The 20108-nt window shown below is 40.7% G+C and overlaps 1 protein-coding gene across 3 annotated transcripts in view; it reads left to right on the top strand.

Annotated features, from left to right (window-relative positions):
* Positions 1 to 5023, top strand: part of SEPTIN10 (septin 10) — a 62974-nt gene extending 57951 nt beyond the window's left edge. For 2 of the 3 annotated variants that reach the window (XM_064268610.1, XM_064268609.1), the window contains exons 10-11: positions 2982 to 3163; positions 4939 to 5023. In XM_064268610.1, coding sequence (XP_064124680.1) covers positions 2982 to 3163; positions 4939 to 4954 — 198 coding nt within the window. In that variant the 3' untranslated portion in view covers positions 4955 to 5023. Of the gene's footprint in view, positions 1 to 2981; positions 3164 to 3681; positions 3818 to 4938 lie in introns of those variants that run through there. The other variant, XM_064268611.1, reaches the window with a different exon arrangement.
* Positions 5024 to 20108: the final 15085 nt, after the last annotated feature.

The following is a 20108-nucleotide window of genomic DNA, read 5'->3' as shown; positions in this document are numbered from 1 at the left end:
ACCCTGTAGGACAGAGTGGAACTGTCCCATACCGTTTCCCTACACTGTAATCTTTACGGGAGCAGATGGCCAGGTCTTTTCTCTCAGGGAGCAGCTGACGGGTTTGAACTGCTGTTCTTTTGGTTAGCAGCTGAACACTTAACCAGTGAGCCACTAGGGCTTCTGAACAGAACCACGAGTGAGTGGTAATATGCTTCATGTATGTGGAACGGGCCGCTGTTGTCAAAGCTGTGAACCCTCTTCCTCCTTTTTTTCTTTAGTTTTTGTCTTCACAGTGTTCCTGGAATTTATAGTCAACTTCATGAATGATATATGAAGTACTCTGTATCTTTTTAAGATACTCAAGCATGAGCCTCCATTTAAGCAGTCGGAGGTATATATAAATCTGCCCCCGTGTCCTCCCTTTGCCAGCTTCACCCTTCTCTCTGCCCCTCTCCCACATGTACAGGGGTGCACGCGTGCTCGGAGTACGCACATGCTCCCCTCTTTTTATTTACACCCCTGGTATGCGTGACAGCTAGGTGAGACCACCCTCTAAACACACAAATACATTCAGTATCTATTTTTGTTAAAAGCAGGAACCGAACAGAACTAAGGAAGTGGTATTTCTCTGGAAGGGCAGCCTCTGGGATAAAAGAGTCTTAGGTTGGAAGGAGCTACGTTTGTCATCTGTTTCAACTCTGTCTGGTTTCCATCTGAATACATGTCCTATCGGGGGCTCACTGGCTCCCGTGACAACTAGTCCATATTTTGCACATGTAGTTTTTATTAGGCTGCATTTTAGCTCTCTGCTATCCACCCTCAGCCTCTTAGTGGAATACTTCCCCCACTATTATGTGCCGTCTGTTCTAGACGCCGAACCCCGCTTTCTGCATCAACGCTAGGTTGCTGCCCAGAACTGAAATTACTCATCTTACGTGTATCTGACCCTGCCAGAGGACCAAGAGAAAAAAAAAAATAACTTTCTTCATCTAGTTTCTAGACACTGTGCTTGTGTTCTTGGCAGGCTGTCACTCAGCTGATGAGTAGTGAGTCAGCTGAAGCCCCTGATTCTTATTAGGTAAACCATAATTAAACCAGGAAACATTCTTTCTTGTAGAATTGATTCTTTGGATTTAAATGCAGGACTTCACATACATTTCGTTTACATTTCATCTTGTTACCAGTCCTTCAACATCTTTCAGAATCTTTTCCTGAGCATTTGTGCCTGTTGTAGTGAATAACGGACTGCTAGGTGCCGGGGGTATGTAGAGGGAAAAGGCATAGCTCCTGTGCTGAGGCAGCGGTGGTCATGTGAACAGTTACCCAGGACTTGCTGTTCTTAGGGCTTCTTTTATGGTCCTAATGGAGCACAGGGGAGGGAGCCCTTAGCCCAGGGCAGGGGTTGGAGAAAGGTGAGCTTTTTTTTTCTTAATTTTAAAATAATGACTAATATTTATTGGGTGCTTACTATATGCAAAAAAAAAAAAAAAAAAAAAATTTTTTTTTTTTTTACTATATGCCAGGCATCATGGTAAAAATGTAAAATAGCTTTTCTTTTTTCTTATAAGCCTTTTTTTTTAACTTCCTTTGTATCTATTAAGGAGCCCTGGTGGCACAGTAGTTAGAGTGACCAACTGCTAACCAAAAGGTCGACAGTTTGAAACCACCAGCGGCTCCTTGGGAGAAAGATGTGGCAGTCTGCTTCCATGGAGATTTACAGCCTGTAGACCAGGTGAGTCAGAATTGACTCAACGCCAGTGGCTTTAGGAGTTTTATCTATTAGTAATTTCTGAGCTTTATGCCATTCATAACCGAAACCAAACGCGTTGCTGTGCAGTTGGTTCCGACTCATAGTGATCTTATAGGACAGAGTAGAACTGCCCCATGGAGTTATGCCATTCATAGCTTTGATAAACATGATTTCCATGATACATACAAGATGTTCTTTAACATGTGGAAAAAAATAAAGTCAAACACAGGCCTGTCACTGCTGGCATCCAAGGTGACTTTGTTCCCTTCTTATGGTTTATCAAGATGATTTCAAGCCCCAGGTAAATGAAAATATGCTGAATGATGTCTTTTAACTATTTTTTCTTCTGCATTTCTGCTGTTTTCACTTACAAGGGAAATCTCATGTAATGTTATCAACTTCTGTAGAACTTGTTTTAGTGGCTTCATTGAGTATTTCGCATAATTTTTTTTTTTTACTTTATCTCTTGGACACTTAGTTTTTTTTCATTATGGTGTAAATTCTCCTACAGTGAATTCTTATGTATAAAGCTTTCTCTGAATTTAGGGTTTCCTTATTTAGTTTAAATTTCAAGAAGGAGAATGACTGTAGAAAAATGTAATAGATTTTTAAGGTTCTCGACATTAACAGTTGCTTTCTAGAGGATTTTGGAACCCTAGTGGCACAGTGGTTAAGAGCCTGGCTGTTAACCAGAAGGTCAGCAGTTTGAATCTGCTAGCTGCTCCTCGGAAACCTTATGGGGCAGTTCTACTCTGTCCTATAGGGTCGCTATGAGTTGGACGTGACTTGACGGCAGTAGACTTTTTTGTTGTTGTTGTTCTAGAGGACTTCAGCGGAATAACTCTCAACACCTGTCTGGCTACACATAGTATCTTTTAATGAATGTATTTTTATTGAGCATGGATTTGAGAAACTTTATTTGAAAAAGCTATGTGGGGAAAATGTAGAGCTAGGAAAAAAAACTCAGTAGGAAAAGGTCAAACGTTTGAAAAATTGAGTTTTGCTCATGGCTGTAATTTTTGTTACATTTGGTTCAAGCATTCTTGGCATGGGGAGTCATTTAAAATTAAAGTTACCAAGGCAATTCCACGTCTAAACTTTTACCCTGAGGATCAACTTTTGAGACCTTGTGAGGATGGAGACCTTGTGAAGATGAAGGCGATCCCTTGTTTTCCTGAGACAGAGCACATTCCTGTGGATATGCTGCCACTCTGTGTCATTAGTGAGAATTGCACCTTTGTTTCCCCAGCTCCAGGCCAAATTTGAACACCTTAAAAGAGTTCACCACGAAGAGAGAGTGAAGCTTGAAGAAAAGAGAAGACTTTTGGAAGAAGAAATGGCTGCTTTTTCTAAAAAGAAAGCTACCTGTGAAATATTCCAGAACCAGTCCTTTCTTGCAACCGGTAGCAAGAAAGACAAGGATCGGAAGAAGTAAGTAGTCCTTGACCAGCCTATCTGTTGTGGCCCTGTCCCGCTCTCCACCTGTGACTTTGTCTCGTTGCCCTGTTTGATTTTCTTCATAGCACTTCTTCACTGTCTGTTTCCTTATTCCTTATCTGCCTCTTGCAACTAAAGTGTCAGCTCCTCAGGTCAGAGACTTTGTCCATCTTGTTCACTGAGGTTTCTCCAGCATTTAGAACAGTGCCTGGCACACAGTAGGTGCCCAGTAAGTATTTTCCAAAGTGAATGAAGAAAACCAAAACACATCACACTGTAGAAAAGGTTGGTTAGCTGGGGGAAAACAAACAAACAGAACTGGCTGCTCTTCTTTTGTAGCCCGACCTGTGCCTCTAATACACAGCTAGCGACTGCTGACCTACCAATATAAATGGAAGCTGTGCGCTTCGCTGGGGACTCATATAAAATACAGCTAATTCTTAGGCTCACTTTTTTTTATTTTTAACAACTATTACTGATACCAATTCCGTGAGAATTTTTATTTTGATAAGGGAACAAGGCTATCGATTGGAACTCCTGTGCTTTGATGTCAGAGCTTGTGAACCGATTGGTGGACGTAAAGGTGCAGAGGAAGGTAGAGGGGCTCCAGTACAGTGGGGCGGCCATGAGTAGCGTTTGGACGATAATCTCAAGGCTGATAGGTTTGGGGTATGTGTTAAAGTTACCAAAGTTTTAGAAAATAAGTATTTTTTTCACCCCTTTTTGTTAATTCCTTTCTGTACTTCGTGTGCCTCATTTTATTTCTCCCACTTAAAATGTCCTATTTGACTGTTGTTGAAATTCATTGTGGCTCACTTTACTTAGCATGCTACCTTTTTGAGTCTTTGCCTCCATCTACTCCAACTACCTCTGCTTTAGTAGCCTCAAGTTCTCCTTAGGTTCCTCACAGAGCAACACTTCTTCTGTTTTAATTTTACCACCATGTCTAGTATTTCCAGAATATTGCAACTCCATTTCAAAATAGTTAGGAAAACATAATCTTGGCTCACAGTGGCTTTTCCAATTTTGAAATGAGGAGAAGAAAAGTAAATCCATAAGATTTTGGTGAATTTACTCAGCCTGTGGATTTTATAGTTTTTTGGGGAAGAGAAAAGGAGTTCTCGTATGTGGTCCTCTAATGACCGCTCTGCAGGGGTGTGGATCTTTGTTTACTGATGTAGCCATCCCTGGAGCCTAGACCAGCCTGGCACATAGGAGGTACGCGGTTGTTTGTTGAAAGAATGAATACGATAGTATAATAGCTATGTTTTACTCATGTATTATTTAGCTAAAGAATTGCATTTCCAGAAGATGAACTATAAATATGATTTATTGCCCCCCCTTTTTTTTTTGTCATGCTTTGAATTAAAAAGCTAAGGGACCTTTTACCTTCTTATCCTTTTATCTTAATTCACTGTTACTAAAATTGGATTCCCCGATTTTATTTCATATGTGAAAGATGATACATTTCCCTTGTAAGAATTATCACTCTGCTCCACTTGAGAACCATTAGTGTGTGCTTTTTTTTTTTTTAAACTAAATAATGGCCAAACTTACACTGTTGGAGAGCTCAGAAGGCATTTATCCTCAAGAAAATATGGTTTGGTGTCCCCCCCTCCAAATCTTACAGCTAAATATTCTACAGTATATTAGGTGTGTATTTGTTCTTTCTATGAAAGCTTTATAAAACTAATGATTCTGGTAATTTTCATTTCCTGTATGTTTTTTGTAATTGTACTAATCAAAAGGATTTTTTTTTCTCTTTTCAGCTCCAATTTTATATAAGACAGTCATTCTAGAACTACCTATCACAGAAGATCATTACAAGTAAAAGTTATTAAAAAGTTTGAAGTATGCTTTGATTTTCTTTGCTGTTTTTACATTTGCTGTATTTCTTATTCTGTATCTGGTGGATGGACACAAGAAATGCCATTTATGGAAAAATATTTTCAAATATAAGGTCAATTACATATGTGAGGGTGGACGGTATTACTTACATATTTGCTGTTGGTAGAAATGTTTAAGTTGCTGGTTTGAGAGGAATCTAGATGGTTTCTCCCTGTTGCCAACTTCATTGTAACTTCGCAGGGAATGCATCATACCAAAGTGCTAATTTTCAGTGCCATTTAAAATACAGAACTGCATATTATGGCTGCCTGATTGCATTTATGTCCCAAGACAAACCTTTTTTTTTTGTACACACTAACGTAAAATTTTGGAAATGTTTTGAAATGTATTATATGCCTAAACCTGTCTAACTTTTGACTAGTTTTATAGAAATTCTTAATTTTTGGTGTGTTTACCTAGTTGGTAACATGATACTAAGCTTTTGTATCAAATTATGTAACATGATGACCTTCTGGGCTTCAGTATGACTTACAGCAGTTTATGTATTGAAAGAAAATATGTTTAAAGGTAAAAACATCCAGGCATATAAATTCTTTTCTAGTATAAATACCTTTTGAAACTGGGCGTATCACATGATTTTCATTAGGATGTGTTTTATACTTGTTTAAAATGCTTATCTTCTAGGGAAAAATAATGAAGTTGAATTATCCTATTAAAAACCATTTTTTAAAGCAAATAAGCGAACATCTGAATATTAAAGATGTTAAAAAATCCAGGTAATTCACATCTCAAGGGATATTTGAATTCAAAGTGCCTTAGTAGTATTTGCCAAACAATTTGATTATTTCTAGCCTTTTCTTAACAGTCTATATATATACATACATACTTAACAGGTATATCATTTCTCATTTTTTGTACTTGAATACTTCGAAGTAAAACTGACATTTTACTCTTGAAAAATAAAATATGCCTACATATTGATTGAAATGTGTTTAGCTTTTCTTTTTGCAAACTGTCATCTTAAAACATTTTATCAAAATTAGTTCACTTAATTATAGGTTTGAGCTATTTTAAAAAGCAGAGATATTTTACTAACAAAATATTTTACTTAGTTTTATGTCAGATTCTGAACGTGTACTTTTTCCTGAAGGTTGTGTAAGTCACAAACAGTACCTTTCATTTTATACCACAGTTTATCTTTACAAACACTTTAATCCCATTTTTGTATTTGAAACTCACAAATACCTCTTAGTCTCTTAAGACTTCGGTAAATTATGAGTGTCAGAGAAAAAGCTGTGAACTCTCTTCTCAGGATAACTGACTTCTGATAGGTGAGGTCCCTGCAGACAAGTAGTCTGCTTTACAAGGGGTTCAGCACCACGATGCTTGGCTTTAGTAGAGAAAAGTGTTCCTCATAAGAATTTAGTAACATTCAATGAATGACTGTTGTTTTGTAGCCATATTATACAAGCTGTAGAAACAGCTATCCTAAGCTTTAATAAATTTACCTTTAAATGCTCTGTTGGTTGTTGGCATGGCAAAGCAGTTAGTAAAGTTTCTAGTTGAAAAGAACTTAATGGAAGCCTGCCTAAGACTCTGGACTTAACAAGAGGGTAATCGTTTTTCAGTGCTTTGCTATGAGAAGCCCTCACTCCTGCGTCAACCACGATGTGACTCTTTAATTTATTCCATGTATTTAGGATTCCATATTAGATTTCATTTTAAAAGGGTTGCACTGGCTAAGAAAAAAAAAATTCTAAGTGATTGCACTGTGAAGTCCAAGCTCTCCTTCACACATTAGAAAGGTAATTTATTCCCAACCATTCAGGCACAGGGTTACAAAGTGAGTCATTCTCTGCTGATGCTCAAAGTAATAAATCTCCTAGGAACAAAATAGGAGCTCTGGTGGCACAGTGGTTAAAGCGCTTGGCTGCAAACCGAAAAGGTCACTGGTCCAGAACCCACCAGCCGCTCCTTGGGAGAAAGATGTGGTAGTCTGCTTCCGTAAAGATTAGAGCCTTGGAAATCCTATGGGGCAGCTCTACTCTGTCCTACAGGGCGCCTATGAGTTGGAATCGATTCAACAGCAACGGGTTTGGTTTGGGTTAGGAATAAAATAAAGCTAACTGTGTTTAGTTTACAAATTCTTTTTAATAAAGTATGTGAAACAGAATTGCCCCAACCCCAAACCATTAATCTTTGTATATACTCCTTTAATTTTTAAAGCTTTTTTACATAGACTCTCATTTGAGATTGAAAATAGCACAAAAGAAAAACATTACAGGAATTGTTACTATTGTCCCATTTTTATAGATGAACCACATTTAGGCCCAGAATTTCTCATTCTCGCTCTCCTGCTGGACTAGGAAATTGGGGCACAAACATGATTAAGGCTATCCATGCCCTTCTGGAGCAACTAGACCAGTAGGGACAACATTCCTGCGGATTTCTGCATTCTGTATAGGATGCTCTAAAAAGGGTGCCCAGCTCTATCACAAAGCACAAGAAGACTGCCCAGGGGAAGTGCCTGGATCTTAGAGGACTAGGAGCAATTTGTCAGATATATAAAAGGGCAGTTCAGGTATGAGGAATAGCATGTTTTCCATAAAATCTTGTGTACTCTGGGTAATGTAGCTAAATACCACTGGAGAGTATTAGGGGACAAATGGAGCATGAGGGGGGTAAGGTGTTAGAGTTAGGTAGGGGGCACGTTAAGAAAGTTTATACATTGTGTTAAAGAGTATTTTGCTCAATCCAGCAGTGAGCCATTGAAAGATTTGGGGGAAGTCACATGGACTGGTGTTCCTCCAGCATTCATGGGAAAGATGTGTTGGAGGGGAACTAGACAAGGGGCAGGCAGACATTTTAGGGAGACAGTGGTTCTTAACACTGGGTACACAATAGAATCACCCAAGGAATATTTTAAAAACACTGATGTAGGGGAGAGTATGTATCAGTGAACATGGTAGCTAAATGAATAATGACTGTATAAAACAATTATAATGTCTTATGAGGTTGAAAATATATAGAGAATTAAAATATAAGACAATAGTGGCACATAAGTTGGGAGGATGGAGTAAATCAAGTGATCTAAGGTTCTGGCATTACTTGGAATGAGTGTAAAGGTACCAGTCAACCAGTTAACATTAGACTTTGTTAGCTGAAGGTGCATGTTGTAATCTGTAGGGTAACCCGAAAAGTATGGTAAAATATGTAACTTCCAAGCTAGTAGAGGGAAAAATGGATTAATAAATGATAATCCAAAAGAGAAGAAATGAGAGGCATGACAAACAGAAAGCACTTAGCAATATGGTAGATTTGTACCCGAGGATATCAGCAGTTACACAGATTACATACATGCTGTAATTAAAAGATAAACATTTTTTAAAAATCAGCTATATGCAGCTTACAAGAGAAAGGTTAAAAGAAGATAGGAAATGTTACATCACGTAGACACTAACCAAAGGAAAGCTAATGTGTAGCTGTATTTCCTATAAATGAAGAAAACTCTAAGACAAAAAGCATTGCCCAAGACGAGGAGGGACACGTTAAATAAGATTCTACTCACCAGGAAGATAAAACAGTTCTAGGTTCCTATGTACCTAGTAGTAGTTTTTTTTTCGGGGGGTGGGTTATGTACCTAGTAATAGCTTCAGTGTATTTAAAGTGAAAACTGGCAGGAATACATGGAGAAATATGCAAAATCACATTCAGTGGGAGATTTTAACATGCCTTGTAAATAGTAGAACAAGGGGAACAAACATGAGTACAGAGACGGAAGGCCTGAAGAAACATTTAACAACCTATACTTTGTGAACAGATAAAGAACAGTGCACCCAAGAACTGCAGAGTACACGTTTGTTTTCGAGTACATGTAGAACATTTACAAAAATTGACCATACGTATGTTCGACTAGAAAGCAATCTCAACGTTGTAAAGGAATTAAATCCTCCAGATTATGCTCTCCGACCATAATACAATTAAGATGGAAATCAATAATAAAAAGATAACTAAAAAACTCTCGTGCGTCTGGAAATTACAAAATACATTTCTAAATAACCCATGGGTCAAAGAAGAAATAAAAAAATTAGAAAATATTTTGGACTGTGCATTAGTGAAAATATCACGCATCATAATTTGTGGGAGGCGTACCAGGGCCATATTTAGAGTTGAAATTAAATGCATATATTAGAGCTGAAAACCATTGTTCCATACATCCATCTGAAGAAGTTAGGAAAAGAACAAACTAAACCCAAAGAAAGAAAACTGATAAAGATGAGAGCAGGAGTTAATGAGATGGAAAAAAGACAGTTTTTGTATCTATAAAATATTAAGGTTGATAAATCCATGGGAAGAAAGACCGAAAAAAGACGTAGAATGGCTGAATTAAAAAACCAAAGCCAACAAACTGGCAGTACCAAGTGCTGGAAAGGGTGTGGAGCGACTAGACCACTACATCACTGGGGGGAAGGCAAAATCATGCACCTACTCTGGAAAACAGCTTGGCAGTGTCTTGTACCCCATCTATTAATTTTCTGTGGCTGTTGTAACCAGTTACTACAAACGTAAGGGCCTGGTGGCCTACTTCTGAAAATCAGCCAGTGAAAACTCTGTGGACCCCAGTGGTCCGATCTGCAACCTATCACGGGGATGGCGCAGGACTGGGCAGCATTGTGTTTGATTGTGTGTGGGGCCACTGTGAGTCAGGGCTGATTTCAGTGGCAGCTGACGACAACAAGTGACTCAAAACAACACAGTTATCCTACAGTTTTGAAAGTCAGAAGTCTGACATGGGTCTCCCTGGGCTAAAATCAAAGTGTTGGCAGGTCTGCATTCTTTTCTGGAGCTGAGGGACAATCATTTTCTTGGCTTTTCCAGCTTCCTGCAGCCTGGAGGCTGCCCGCATTCCTTGGTTTGTGGCCCTTTTTAATCTTCAAAGCCAGCAATGGTGGGTCGAATCCTCTCACATCTTGTTCTAACTCCTCTCTATCTCTTCCTCCCACTTTTAAAGGACCCTAATAATAACACTGGAGTCACCTGGATAACCTAGAATAATTTCCCTATTTGCTGATTACTTGTTGCCGTTGAGTGTTCCGACTCATAGCAACTCTGTAGAACAGAGTAGTACTACCCCATAGGGTTTCCAAGGCTGTAATCTTTGTGGAAGCAGACCACCACATCTTTCTCCTGCGGAGCAGCTAGTGGGTTCTAACCGATGACCTTTCAGTTAGCAGCCGATGACTTAACCACTGTGCCACCAGGGCTCTTTGTTTGCTGATTAGAACTTTAATTCCATCTGCAATCTTAATTCCACTTTGCCATGTAACCTAATATATTCATGGTTCTGGAGACTAGGTTGTAGGCATCTTTAGGGGCCTATTACTCTGCCTGACATACCATACAACCCAACAATCCCATTCCTAGAAATCTATTCAAGAGAAAGGACTTCTGAAAGAAACTGAAAAATGTGTCAGCTGGAGGCCAAAATATGTTACTGATAAAGGCTGAGCTTTAGAGCGTAACCTAGTGTGAGAGCCAAATGAGTTTGTTAAATGAAGCCCAGAATTAGGCCGAATCACCCTTCCACTCAGAGGCAATGCTAGATGGGTACAGGCTTCTCCATCGGGACAACCCCTACCCCAGTAAAAAGGGGGCAGTGCCCTGCCCCAAGAGCAGACAGCTGCTCCTTATAGGTGACTCACGTCCAAGACAAAGCAGTATCTTGCTTAACTGACCATGTCCAAATCCTTCTCAAAGTTGCCACATTACTTTCTTAGTTATCTAGTGCTGCTGTAACAGAAACGCCTCAAGTGGATGGCTTTGACAGATTTATTTTCTCACAATTTAGGGAGCTAGAAGTCTGAATTCAGAACACCGGCTCTAGGGAAAGGCTTTCCCTTTCTTGTCAGCTCTGGAGGAAGGCCCTTGTCTCTTCAGCTTTCGTTTCCTTGTTCCTTGGAGATCTCCACGTGGCTTGGTATCTCTCTTCCCCAATTTCTGCTCTGCTCCCTTGTTTAATCTCTTTTATATTTCAAATTGACTTGAGATACACCCTACACTAATCTTGCCTCAACATAACAAAGACAACCCTTTCCAAATGGGATTATAACCATAGGCATAGAGGTTAGGGTTTATAACATATTTTGCGGGGGGTGGGGGGACAATCCGTAACACCTCCCCTGGGAAATATTAAGGAAAGGAAAAGAGAGACTCCAGGAGATATACAACTTAACTCTGACGTCATAAAAGGAAACATCAGAAGTGGAGGAGAAGTAACCCCCCAACAATACCGTATTTGCACATGACCTAATTTCATGGTGAGCGCGTGGCAGAATTTGTATTTAAGTGCTCAAAGGATGTTGCCTGTTCATATCACAAAAATTTAAAGAAATGGGAAAGCACAGAGAGAACAAGAAGTATATGCATTTGACTAATCCAGAGGCCCTGGTGGTGCAGTGTTTAAGCACTTGGCTGCTAACCAAAAGGTCAGCAGTTGAAATCCACCAGCCACTCCTTGGAAACCCTATGGGGCAGTTCTACTCTGTCCTGTAGGGTCACTATGAGCTGGATTTGACTTGATGGCAACAGGTTTGGTTTTAACCCTAATTCACTGGCACTACTAGAAAAACTAGTTAATCTTTAGCTCTTCCCTAATTGTATCCAGTGCTGACTCACCTAAATTAACCAGCTTCAATCAGTTCAGAAACAAGTAGCTTCTGGTCCTAACCATTTCAATAGCATTGGCCTAAATATAGTTCTTTATTCTGGTACACCACATTTTCCAGTTGCTTTTAGAGCATTGTGTTATTTCCCAACTACCACCTGTGTTCTTATTTGAGCCCAAAGAAGTAGGTGGGCAGGCATCATCCCTGTTGCACAGGTCAGGAAGTGGAGGCCAAGAGAAGTGAATGAACAGAAGTGAGAGTGGCAGGGATGGAATTGGAATCTGGACTTGCCTGTCTCCTACTGTAACGCCATCCATACGAGGCCAAGGAGACCAGGCAGTTCGGCTGCATGTCTGGACTCTAAGTATTTCCAAGTAGACAGTGTAGGTGATTGTACACAAAACTTGGCTTTACCGGTTTTACATACCAACATAGACCTGGTCACCGAATGTTTCAGGGAAGAAGTGAACTGAAGGGAACTCCTCCTTGTTGTAGGTAGCTGCTGTAGAGTTGGCCCCCTGCTTGTGGCAACCCCATGTACAATGGAACAAAATGCTACCTTGTCCCGTGCCATCCTCATGACTTGTGGTTGGACCATTGGGATCCATACGGTTTTTGTTGGCTGGTATTCAGAAGCACATCATCACAACTTTCTTCCTGGTCTGTCTTAGTCTGGAAGCTCCGCTGAAACCTGTTCAGTATCATAGCAACACGCAAGACTCCACTCACGCGAGCGGTGGCTGAACGTGAGATGCGTCGGCCAGGAATCGAACCCTTGTCTTCCGCATAAAAAAGGCAAGAATTCTGCCATTGAACCACCACTGCCCTCCGCCCACTGCTTCGGGCATCTGGCAAGAGAGCTTATAATGTCCTTTGAGTTGGACAAAATAAGAGATAGAAGGCAACCTGTCTTCCCTTTACTCACCCAGTGCCCCAGAGCCGTCGAGTCGATTCCAACTCATAGCGACCCTCTACCAGTTCTGTGTATTTTCCCCCAGGGCTTGCCCCTGTAACACCTCATTTATTTCCAATTTCTCATTGAGGAGTTGTTAATTTCAGGTAAGGTATTACCTCACATAGGAAAAGATATTAGCTTTAAAAGGAGATGCTTAACACTCTCACTAGGATGGCTAAGAAAAAAAAAGAAAACAATGAATATTGGCGAGGATGGGGGGAAATTGGAACACTTACCCATTGCTGGTGGGAATGCAAAATGGTACAGCTGTTGTGGAAAATAGTGTGGCAGCTCCTCAAAAAACTAAAAATAGAAATAGCATACGACCCAGCAGTTCCACTCCTAGGTATATATATACTCAAAAGGCTTGAAAGCAGAGACTCAAAATGAGACTTGTACACCAATGTTCATTGCAGCACTATTGATAATATTCAAAAGGTGAAAACAACCTAAATGCCCATCAACAGAAGAATGGATAAACAAAATGTGATACATACATACATTGTAATACTACTAAGCTAGTAGGAGAAGTGAAGTCTTGATACATGTTACAGTATGGATGGAGCTGGAAGACAAGCTTAGTAAGTCAATCACAGAAGGTCAAATATTGTATGACCTCGCTTACATAAAACAGTAAGAAAAGGAAAATGTACAGAGCACAAAGTTTATTAGCGGTTACCAGGGGCAGGAAAGATGGGGAAAAAGCGGGTTAATGGTGATGAAAAATTTCATTAAGTGTAGGATTTGCACAGCCGATTATTCTAATTGATGTCAATAAGTTGTAAACCTGTAAAAAGTTGAATTGATAGATATATTTACAAAAATGACCAAAAAAGGAAAAAAAAAAAAAAAGAGTAGCTGCTGAGACTGATTTTGTACAACCGAAAACCTCATGGGATTTGGTTTCTTGGTTTGGAGGTTTAGGGTCATGGCTTCATGGGACATCCTAGTTAATTGGCCTGATAACATGTTTAGTGCTTCTATTCTACCTCCTAGTTAACTGCATAAGGCCTGGGGCCTTAAAAGCTCACAAGTGGCTATCCAAGACACAACAGTTGGTCTGTACTTGCCTGGAGCAACAGAGGAAAAAGGCGAGTCAGGAATAGAAGGAGGATACGGAATGTGTGGCTAATTGCCTCCATGAATAACTGCCTCCTTTGCCAAGAGACCAGAAGAACTGGATGGTGCCCAGCTACTGTTACTGAACATTTTGATCAAAGATTCTATAGAAGAATCCTGATCAAAAGGGGGAGAATGCAGAACAGAATTGCACATTATCATGGCTCTAGACTTCCTGGAGCATGGAGGCTGGATGAACCCCTGAAACTATTGCTCTGAGATAGTCTTTAAACCTTAAACCAGAAATATCCCCTGAAATCTTCTTAAAACCAAACAATAGTTTAGCTTAACTAGTAAAAAAGGTCTGCCTTGAGCATTATGCTTATTTAAGAACTGTCTGTATGGGATCAAATTGACGACAGCAACTCAGGTTAGGTAGGAACCTTATTGGGCAGTGAATTTATGTTAATGGGGGAGAAACAACTCAGAAAAGGAGGATGAGAATGGTTGCACAACTCGAAGAATGTCATCAGTGTTACTAAATGGTCCATGTAGAAACTGCTGAACTGGTATATGTTTTGCTGTGTATATTCTCAAAAACAACAAATAAAGAAGATACTTAAAGAATGGAAAATCTTCAAGACTCAAATGAGTTTGAACGGTGGGCTTTCTGGAATATCAGAAAATGGCGGAAATGTTGCGGGCACCTCCCAGAGCCTGGCAAATCATCTAATTTGATCATAAACTGTTTTTCTTTACAGGTTAGGCACACGTTAAGTGAAGTCACAGTTCATATGACGCTGTGCCATCTAATTCCCATTTGTCGATATTTGCTAAGGGGTCATTTTTTTTTTTTGTTTTAAAAAATTATTCTGTGAAAAAAATTTATGTATGAATGGGACATTGAGTGGAGAATATTATGGGAATGCAGACATTACCTCACACCTGTGTTATCACATCGATGGTCTTTCTCCATTGACAGCCTCCTTGGGCTCATGTTTTTTTTTTTTTAATTTTTATTGTGCTTTACATGAAAGTTTACAAATCAAGTCAGCCTCTTACACAAAAACTTATGTACACCTTGCTACATACTCCCAATTTCGGGCTTATGTTTTATTGTTGTGTCCCATGGAGCACCAAGTACACATTTCTTCCCTAGAACAGAGATGGCTAGCAGTTCTTGACCAAAAGATGCAAATAAAACTTAACTATCTTCTCTAACAGAAAGAAAAAAGAGTCTGTAATATTTATTGTAAAAATACAAAGTAACAAAAAAGGATAAGTCAATGTCTTGATATTAATTTTAATAGTTTTAAATTAATACGTATGTGTGTGCATTTTAGGCTTACATCCCTCAGCAGCATATATCAACATGTTCTTCAACTTCTGGGATGTTTACAGAAGTGTATATGTCGGTGTAAACTGGTACGTTGATTTTAAAAATGCTTCCCTCTTCAGTGTTCATTTAAATGTGAACCATTTTAATATTTTTTCTTCCTATTTAATGAAATAAAACAAAGAAATAAAACCTTTCTGTGGAGCTAGATTTTCCTGATGACAATATATAGTTTGCCACAACCAAAATGATTTCAAATCCAGGGTGTTTATGATTCCCGCCAGCAGATGCTGCTAAGTAATCACATTAAGTCGTATGTGGCTGTACATCATAGTCATGTTGTTAAGACAGCTGTTTCCTTGATGAGCATCGATGCTTTTGTGCAAATTTATGAACAAACGTAGGGCTTACCCAGCATCAAAGAAGGTAATGTCAGTTTAAGGAAGGGGAGAATCATTTCAAACTGCCCAGAAAATTCCTGAAGAGTGTTATATAGCATAGTCGAGTATTCCCAGAGTTGACTGACGTAAGGAAAACCTTTCGGTCTCGTTCATAAATCTATCGTTTAGATAAGGATTAGATGCTTGATTACTTTCTTTTTACCTTAGTACCACATAGGACCTTAAGTGGTGCCTCATTTTCATCAGCAAAAATAATGACATGTTAGTTGCTGTTGAGTTGGCTTCAAGTCACGGCGACCCCATGTACAACAGAACTAAAATTGCCAGGTCCTGCGCCATCTTCACAATCATTGGTATGCTTGAGTCCATTGTTGCTGCCACTGTATTTGAGTGCCTTCTGACCTAGGGGGCTCATCTTCGACCACTGTATTGGGCAATAGTCTGTTGTGGTCCACAGGGTTTTCACTGGCTAATTTTCAGAAGTAGATCACTAGGCCCATCTTCCTAGTGTAGCCCTGGTGGTGCAGTGGTTAAGAGCTATGGCCACTAACCAAAAGATTAGCAGTTCGAATCTACCAGCCACTCCTTGGAAACCCTATGCGACAGTTCTACTCTGTCCTGTAGGATTGCTATGAGTCAGAATTGACTCGACAGCAGTGGGTTTAGTTTTTTTTTTTCCTAGTCTGTCTTGGTCTGGAAGCTGTGCTGAAACCTGTCCACCATGGATGTCCCTGCTGGTGTGTGAAACACTGGTGGCATAGCCTCCAGCACCATAGCGCCATGCAAGCCACCACAGTATGATAAACTGACAGATGGGCGATAGAGTAATGACATACTAACGATAAAAATAGAGCCCTCGTGGTGCAGTGGTTAAGCAGTCAGCTGCTAACCAAAAGGTCAGTGGTTCAAACCCACTAGCTGCTCCACAAGAGAAAGATGTGGCAGTACGCTTCCGTAAAGTTCCACTCTGCCCTGTAGGATTACTATGAGTCAGAATCAACTTGACAGCAATGGGTAATTATAAAAATAATCTCTACCTTTAGATAAGTTACTGAGCTGGATAGTTTTCTCTGTTGCATTAAGATGGTCAGATTATTGGACACAAGGTAATTATGAGCCCAAGAGACAGAAAGGGCCACATAAATCAGAGACTACATCAGCCTGAGACCAGAAGAACTAGATGGTGCCCGGCTACAACTGATGACTGCCCTGACAGGGAACACAACAGAGAACCCCTGAGGGAGCAGGAGAGCAGTGAGATGCAGATCCCAAATTCTCGTAAAAAGACCAGACTTAATGATCTGACCGAGACTAGAAGGTCCCCAGTGGTCGTGGCCCCCAGACCTTCTGTTGGCCCAGGACAGGAACCATTCCCAAAGCCAACTCTCCAGACAGGGATTGGGCTGGGCAATGGGATGGAGAGGGATGCTGGTGAGGAGTGAGCTTCTTGGGTCAGGTGGGCACTTGAGACTATGTTGGCATCTCCTGTCTGGAGGGGAGATGAGAGGGTAGAAGGGTGTTAGAAACTGGTAAAATGGACACAAAAAGTGAGAGTGGAGGGAAGGAGTGGGCTGTCTCATTATGGGGAGAGTAACTGGCAGTATGTAGCAAGCTGTATATAAGCTTTTGTGTGAAAGACTGACTTGATTTGTAAACTTTCACTTAAAGCACAATTAAAAAAAAAAAAAGATGGTCAGATTATTGCCTATTCCTTTTGTCCTTTAAATTAGATGAGCAAATGAGAACTCCTCACCCAGTGGAGAGAGTACGGCTGGAAGTCACCCAGAACAGGGCCCTATAGAGCGTAGTACCTAGGGCTGCGGTCTAACTATGGTACTGCTGAGAATGTGGCAGATTGAAGAGGGAGGGTAGGGAAGGAAGAGAGGAGAGCAGTATAGAAGAGCCAGGCTAGCAGGGTAAAAGGCCTGTGATGCTTTCGGGATCCCCTTCATGTAGCTCCCGTATAATATATTCCTACATTAGAATGCTCAGATGTCTTATTGTCAGTTTATGTGCTTAATTTTCCCACTAAACCACAAACCCTTATGGTCAGGGTCCACATCTTATTCATCTCTGTAGTTCCAGAGTCTAGCACACAGTCCTTATTTACCTAAGACTTCTGAATGAATGGAATACAGTCTACTGGTATCTAAAATTTATGCTTATGTGCTCTACACAAACTTATTTTTAATCACTGCAGAAAAATAGTGTTTCTAGCAGATGTTATATGCATCAGTTAGGGCCCAGTCGGGAGAAAGAAACCACACAGTAATGTAAACAGGGAAAATTCAATATATAAAATTGTTGGCTACAGTCGGATTGAAGTAAAGAAGGTCAACGGGTAAGAAGTAAAGAGAACCCTAAAGAATAAAGGAACAGCAGATGTAAGGAGCAGATGCTACTCTTTGGGCTGAGATAGAGCCCCACCCCCAAGCCCACCTCAAAGCTGAGATCCAAACCTGGTTGGAGAGAGCATGGCCACACTCACGGGATGGCAGAGAAGTTGCTGTCATGCTGTGCTAGTGGAACTTGTTGGAAATCCGCCTTCTGGAACTTGCTAGAAATCTACCTTCTAGGATTCTGAGGGAAGCTTTTCACAGGCAGGTGTCTCACAAAAGGCGCTCCACTATAAAAACACCTGAGGAGAGTACCTGAGGGAGATGCTGGCTGTTGGATGCTGCTGACCACCACGCAGTGCAGGAGCTGGGAAAGCTGTGCATGAGAAGCCTGCTGAGAGGACACTGGAACCTGGAAAGAAAACCCCTTTCTCCAGCCCTCTTTACTGATGAAACATGTGCCAGCTGGCAAAGGAAAAACATTTAAAGGGCCCAGCTCCATTTTCTCAGAGCAGGCAATGAAGATGAATTTGAAGTTGAGGGGCAATAAATTGATAACTAGACCAATATAACTATTATTTAGCAACAAGTACACAACATATGACATAGCCAGGGCATTAGATTGCTTTTCAGTTATTTTACATAGTCTTCAGCTATAAGGTGGCCGAACTGAACTCTTTCCATTAGGAGGCATGGTCTTCAAGGAGTCGGGTCATTGCACCTTGGTCTTCCTCAGCCTGCTTGCTCCCTGAGCTAATCAGGTTACACCCTACTGGGTGAGGTGAGGGAGGGCATGCTACCTGCTGCTGCTTGGAGGAAGGTGACAGCCGCTCAAAACTCCACCTGGCCTGGCCAGGTTCTGGATCCACTGTTAGTGGACAACCCAAAAGTCAATACTGGCTCTTGTGAATGGACGCACAAATCACTTCTCTCCCAGAGGACTCCAAGCCTCCATTTTAAAGTGAGGATTACCCACCAAGACCTCTCTCCAGGCCCCTGTGAAAAAAAGATAAGCACTGTATTTCCTGTGTTTAAGTCTCTCTCTCTGTTTCTCTCAAAAGAAACATAAGATGTTATTTGTGAGAAAGTGGAGTCACTCTCTCTGACTTTAATGACTTTTGGTTATTTTCCTTAAAATCTTTCCTCGTATAGTTGCTGCTGATTTTAGTATATTAGCTAAGTTCTGCATGATTAAGCTGGCTCTGACCAGTCACAGCCATGAAGCTCAAACCATCTTGTTATGTACGGTGAGAAGTCAGTCAAATTTACAGATTATTGACAAGCATAGATTTGTAGGTAATATTACTTTCCAGGAAGTTCATAATTGTTCACGTGGCAATCATGTTCCTGAGTAATCTTGTTCCTGTCTTTTGATCTCTGTAAGCTGCTTCTGCTAATAATCAGGTTATTCCTTCTTATCAGCCAATGAGAATTTTATAGCTTCCCCTCTCCCACTATTTTCATTTTTTGCTTTGGCTACTAGGGAGCTCAGAGTTAAATTTAATGCCCAACAACAGTAATTAGCTCATCCTTAATTCCTAGTACCTTTATCTCTCCACTTCCACTGTGTAGTTTCTGATAGCATAGAAATTTAACTACCATGTTTACATGTGTGTGTAATGTGTTTGTTCTATAAAGCTTATCACACTTCTTTTTTTTCTAGGATCTGGCACACATAGGAATATGGGTCTTGTAATTATTGTTCCTTCTCCATGAGGCTTTGAGGAATGTTTTGTAAAGCTTATCCTACTAATTCATTTATCCATGCAATAAGCTGTGGTATGCTGTATGAGCACACAGTCCTGTAAGCAACCAGAGTTCATCTTGATTAGGGCTGGGTAGGGGAGTTTAGGATGCTACTGAAGCATAAATGGCATGACCAGTCTGGAGTTGTGGGAGTCACAGGAGTCTCCAGAGGAGCTGACATCTGTATTGGGACCTTAAGGATGCTGGATTAGCCAGAAGAGAGTAGAGGGGTGTGGTGCAGGTACAGGCAAGAGTGGATGCAGAGGATGAGCCAAAGGGAGAATAAGGCCTCATTCCTCCCTCTGGAGGAGGCAGGGATGTAAGCAGGAGCTGGGTCAGAAAAGACCTTTCAGGTCATATTAAGGGTTTGGACTTTATCCTAAGGGCAACGGGAAACCATTGAAGCGTTTTCTAAGGGAATGACTTAACCAGATGTGCATTTTAGGGAGAAGTCTCCTGGCTGCGTTGTGAAGAGTAAATTGGGAAGCAGTAAGACCAGAGATGGCGAACCATCAGGGGCTGCTGACATGCTCCTGTCGTGACACTGACGATGGCCTAGCCTAGGCCCAGAGGTGGGAGAGAGAGGCAGACAT

This window comes from Loxodonta africana, chromosome 15 (assembly GCF_030014295.1).
Source record: "Loxodonta africana isolate mLoxAfr1 chromosome 15, mLoxAfr1.hap2, whole genome shotgun sequence".
Lineage (NCBI taxonomy): Eukaryota > Metazoa > Chordata > Mammalia > Proboscidea > Elephantidae > Loxodonta > Loxodonta africana.
This window is presented reverse-complemented; position numbering and strand designations above follow the sequence as displayed.